At 29.1% G+C, this 6,000-nt stretch overlaps 1 protein-coding gene across 1 annotated transcript in view; it reads right to left on the bottom strand.

The window, feature by feature from the left end:
• Window positions 1-494: 494 nt before the first annotated feature.
• LOC111639620 (dynein heavy chain 6, axonemal-like) overlaps window positions 495-6,000 on the bottom strand; it is a 37,647-nt gene continuing 32,141 nt past the window's right edge. The window contains exons 10-11 of the mRNA XM_023385517.1: window positions 1,574-1,682; window positions 495-689 (exon numbers count right to left, since the gene is read on the bottom strand). Coding sequence (XP_023241285.1) covers window positions 510-689; window positions 1,574-1,682 — 289 coding nt within the window. The 3' untranslated portion in view covers window positions 495-509. The remainder of the gene's footprint in view (window positions 690-1,573; window positions 1,683-6,000) is intronic.

The following is a 6,000-nucleotide window of genomic DNA, read 5'->3' as shown; positions in this document are numbered from 1 at the left end:
AATGAGAAGCAATTGGCTGGTGATAACACCTCCAAAAGGATTATTTGTGAGAAAGCCAAGCAGTTGCTTAATAATCTTCAGAAACAAGACATCAACACTCCTCTCTAAGGTACAGTAAATGCAATTTTCATTTTATTACATAATATTTATGTATTTTATTTATTGTTTTCTTGTTTTAATTTACTATTTAAAACATTTAATTGTGTTGTTTTTAGCTTAATTTATATGTAGTTGTTATTTAACTTAATCAAAATGAGTATTGTTCAGGGTCTGGGAATGGATTAATTTGCTTTACATTATTTCTAATGGGAAAAGTGATTCGGACTTTGAACAATTCAGAGTTCAAATAGCCCCCTGAAATGAATTAAATTTCAAGTAAGAAACACCACTGTAAAACATATTAATGAATCCAATATTCACAATATTAATGAATATATTAATATCAAAAAGGTACTTATGATTCTTGTATATTAATTTTTGTTCAAAAATACATTAATAATCATATATCCTTATTTGCAAGCTATTATACTTTGTATCAACATTAAAGAAACATGAAATATTACATTACCTATTGTTTTTTCTAAGATATTTCTTAAATTAGCATTTATATTCTCTAAGTGAAATTCTTTTACATCACATAGTGAAGATGCATAAGAATGTACTTTTCTAAAACCTTCTGTAATACAGCCCTAAGTTTTAAATAAAATTTTAGATTGTAATTTGCTTACAAAAATAAACTTTCATTAAATTTATATTAAAATCTTATAACATATCTGAAATTTTGGCTAATAAAAGAATCAATCAAATCATCATAAGTTAAAAAATATAATACAGTGTATAACAAACAGTAAAAGAGAAATTGAGTTTATTTTAGAGTTATACATTGCTCATTTTAAAATAAATAATATACATAATTTAATTATGTATATTATTAATAATGTTAAAAAGTATTGAAATACATGTCAGAGCAAAAAATGCTTTAAGATTTCCATTATACATTTGGCATTTTAGTTAAAGGATATCATAAAAATATTGTATCAAATTTATATCAGGAAACCTTAAGCTATTATTTACACTGATACAAATTTTATTATTTCTTTTTAATTATTAATTCACATTGTCAAAATTTTATTTTATATGTAAATGTATTAATGATTTAATCATAAATAGAATATTTTTTAATTTGAGTCTTCAAAAAGCTTTTCACTATTCTCCAGATATTAAATTCATTTATAATTAATTAATTTTAAATGAATTAATTAAAATAATTAATTCATTTAAAAATAATTAGAATTTTTTCATAATTACTCAATAAACTCTTAGTTTTTAATGTTTTAAACATTTTGTTTATTTTAGTAATTTAATTAATCTTTAAAATTTCTAAAATAGCCTAATTTTGACTGTCACTTTTTTATCCAATGCAGAAAATCAGGTTAGCTTTTACTAAACTCTTAAATAAATATTGAGATTTTTGTACAACTTATGATGTTTTGCATAAACAAACTATTGTGAGCCTCATATTTTTTGATATAATAATTTATATAGTAGTTATATGAGACATACTATAAATTACCTTAATTTTTTCAAAATATGATTTAAGAACTGCATCTTCATCAAACATTGTTCCTAAATTTGGACCTCCACCAATAGTTCTTTTTTCTTTTATAGAGTTAATTGTAGGTCTAAAAATAAATATTGTTATTACTAATATTGGTGTTATCATTAAAATATTATTATTAAAGCAGTATAATATTACAAAATTATTTTTATTAAGCATTTATTTAATAACTAGCAGATGAGCACAGCATTGCTCAGAGAAAAAATAACAGCAAAGATTAAGAATATTAGATTATTTAGTCAGAACTGACACCACTGTGTCTCGTGTGACATGGAAGCCGCAACGGCGAGTTCCTTTGGGTTAGGAAGTAGGTCACGCAAGCAGTCACGCATGGCGTGATCAGATTCGGATGGAGGTGAGTGAGACAGCATTGGAAGCAAGACACTCAGAGACTAGATTAACAAAACAAATACCCGTTTATTTTTCGTACTAGATCTACAGACTAACAGTAGCAAGACAATTAGACATTGGATATGAGAGTGACATTGCATGTTCTTACAGATACCTGGAGGTTTAGGAGACACTTATAGATGAGATGATCATTCAATCTTTCATTGAAAAGTTCAGAGTCCATCAAGAACAGCTCAAAGGTAGGGAAAGTTCGATCCAAGACAGGAGTTGGTCTCGTTCTTGGGCGGATAGACTCGGGAGACAGAGGAGAACCAGAGGAGATGATAATCCATTAGCAGCAAAAGATAATAATTGATGTTCCTGTAGGGTAACACAGGGTTCTATATCCATGGTTAAACAGGCGACAACTGCCATTATAGACTGGGTGGCAACTTCTTGCATTGGGGAGAATTAGGCAGCAACTTCCTCTTTTGGCCATCAATTACGATATTCAAATTGGATCACAGGAAAGCGTCTCTTTTGGCGTCAAGAAAATTTATTGAGTTACAATAAATAATCACTCATTAGAATTAGTTTGGTTTATTTGGTTACAGCAACACGACACATCAGCGATCTGCTGAGAGGATGCATTCCAGGAAGACTTTTAAGGGAAGCTGGATCCTATTTGTGTGTTGCTAACATAGAGAAAACCTGAAAAACTACATGCTCAGCCCATTGACCATGTTCAAACCCATGACAAACTAACAGTGTTCAGTGGTTTTATCTACTCAGTTACCATAGAGCACTTATTAAGAAAGTACCATATAGAAATGAAAAAATCTGAGTGGCAAGTGCTATATGCTACCTGTAGCAGTAAGGATATAGTGCCTCTATTTTGTGCTATATCATTGTCATAGTAATTAATTAAATAATATATTTGTTTTTTTGAAATTATATCCTTTTTTGTAAGAATTATATTTAGTTTATTATTTTGTTACATTTTTTGCCAATAGCATGGTGCTATGTGTAAATAAGCAAATTGAATGTAGATATTAATTAATTGATTTACAGAAATTTAATAGATATTTTGGGGTTGGTTGTATGGCATTACCTAAGTTAGAAGTAGGTAAATGTAACTGTTGAGTTTTGTAGCAATTGGTTGAACAGCCTAGGAGTGTATAGCAAACCAACATCCTTATATATATAAAATACTTTTGTTAAGACTACAAACATGCATTTAACTTGCTGAACTTCTTTATATCAAATCAATAACATAACAATAAAAAAAATTAATTAATAAAATAGTAGATAATTTTTATATTTAATAATTAAAATTAAAACTATCTTTAAAATAAGTAACCCTGCAGTTACACTCTTTCAATGATTTTACTTCAGAAAATCTTGCAATCAATTTTTCATGCAATTGTCAGAGCACTTTTTTTACTTCTGATTTAAATCTGCAGCTCTTCACTAGAAATTTCATTTTGGTAAAGACAATAAAGTCAGTGCAAGCAAAGTCTGGTAATTAAGGAGGCTATGGAAGTACAGGCTTATGGTGTTAGGCAAGATATTCATTAGCTAAGAGGGTGGGATATTCCAGGGTATTGCCATGATGGCAAATCCAACATTTTATTTTTCAAAGTTGAGACTGATTTTGTTTTGCTACATAATAAAGATTAGAAAGAGTATCAATGTAGAACTGTTTATTAATAAGTCAATCATTAGGAACAAATTCATAATGTATTAGATCAGGGGTGTCCAACCTTTTTGTTTCTCTGGGCCGCATTGGAAGAAGTCAGGGAGTTTTGGGCCACAAATCAAATATATATAATATATACTTGTGGCCCAATATACAAGTATATTAAAAAATTAACATGTCTAGATTATAATAATAAGTATTAAAACTTTATCAAGAAAAAGGATATTTTAAAAAATTACTTCTACAGACACCTACAATTTTTACTTAGAAATAGATAAATTCATTTATTATAAAAGAGACAAATGAAAATTTATTTGAAAAACGCAATTACTTGTTTTATTTGGGTCTCTAATTAATAAAAAGCGACGAAACACCATTTTAAAGTGCATTTTTATTCAATTAATATAATTATAAATAATATGTAGCCGAAAAAGTAGCCAAAGCGCCAAATGATATTTTTTACGTCAAACAAAAAAAAGTAGCCACATTTGGCCCAATGTAGCCAAATCTTGCAACGTTGGAAGAAATACTAAATAAAGCTGGAGTTGTGAATCAAAGGATTATAGACCCAAGTGCGGGATAAAGAGACAAAGGACAAAAGATAAAGAAGTATAAAAAGTTGAAAAATTACGGGTCCATATTTGCTGAACAGAAGATCTATTTAACCTTTCTCACTACTACATCTTTTGTCCTTTCTCATCTTTCCCTCCTTTTTCCAAATTTGGGTCTATAATCCTTTGAGTCACAACTCCAGCTTTATTTAGTAATCCTTTCGCATTCACACATCTCCAAGTACAGTGTTTGAAAATATTTTCTTTCCACTCAAAAATAAAATATGAATAAAGGTTTACGGCTTTGTGAAACTTTTTTTTGAGTTTATGCCGTTGAAATAAATAAATAATAAAAAATTAAAGCATTTGTCGGCTTTGTTTACACGTTTATTGGGCTGCATTGGAACTTGCCTTGGGCCGCATTCGGCCCGTGGGCCGTGGGTTGGACACCCCTGTATTAGATCTTTCATACAAAAAAAACTATAAGCATTATCTTCTTCCTTGGATCTGTCAAAATGAAATTTTTTCTGCCATGATGAAAAGACTGATTTCCATGTCAATAAAACCTGTTTTCTCCATAAATAAAAAATACCAGGTTTTACCATCAGTAATTACTCTGTTTAGAATATTGGGATCTCTAGCAACTGTGTCATCAGTTTTCTGTTGATGAACAGATGAGTAATGGGAAGGCAAGAACTTATTCTTGCCTTCCCATTGCTCATCCTTTAACTACATAAAAACAACAGAACAATAGGCAATAGATTTTTCAAGTCATTATGAAAAACTTGTACAGAGCCATGCAAAATTTTTAGAACATTAACCAGATCATCTGCTGATTGTTTACAGTCATTTTTCATTGCTTCATAAACTCAAGTAATCATTTCTTTGTTTTTTGCCGTAACTGATCTACTTGGATGGAGATAGTCCTCTGTTGCTTTATGTGCCATTACACTTGTATACTTGACATGCCATATGCTTCTTTAAGCAGATTAAATGTTTTTGTAAACTGTTTACAAAGTTTAATACAAAATTTAATATTGCTTCACTGCTTGTAATGTGTCATTTCAGAATTCCAACAGTAGATGTTCTCACACTATTTACTTTGACATTGTAATTCTTGAAGTTAGACTATTTACAAAAATATAATAATATTTTCGAGTCTATCATTAAATCCTTTTACACAAACCACAGAAGACACAGTTACATTGGTTAGAAGATAAAACTTCTTTAAAAGACAAATAATAAAAGGTAAAAATTCACAATTAGAAATGATCAAACGCCAGCCTTTTATTATAGGATCTGACGTTTTTAACATTAAAAACTTAAGAATCTTCTCACCAACTATCAAGTCCTTTTCCAAATTTTATAACTGGTTCATCCCTCTAGTGGTAGTTACGAGTCTATCATCTTCATTTGCATAAGTTCACAATGTTCAATGTTAACTCAGGACATTCTTCAATATTTTAATTCTTGAAGTTAGACTATTTACAAATATATAATAATATTTTCGAGTCTATCATTAAATCCTTTTACACAATATTGAATATTGAATATTGAAGAATGTCCTGAGTTAACATTGAACATTGTGAACTTATGCAAATGAAGATGATAGACTCGTAACTACCACTAGATGGATGAACCAGTTATAAAATTTGGAAAAGGACTTGATAGTTGGTGAGAAGATTCTTAAGTTTTTAATGTTAAAAACGTCAGATCCTACAATAAAAGGCTGGCGTTTGATCATTTTTAATTGTGAATTTTTACCTTTTATTATTTGTCTTTTAAAGAAGTTTTATCTTCTA

The sequence above is a fragment of the Centruroides sculpturatus genome, unplaced genomic scaffold, assembly GCF_000671375.1.
Source record: "Centruroides sculpturatus isolate CEXI.00-Female unplaced genomic scaffold, Cexi_2.0 scaffold1335, whole genome shotgun sequence".
NCBI lineage: Eukaryota > Metazoa > Arthropoda > Arachnida > Scorpiones > Buthidae > Centruroides > Centruroides sculpturatus.
Note: the sequence above shows the minus strand (reverse complement) of the source record. Positions and strands in the feature narration are given on the sequence as shown.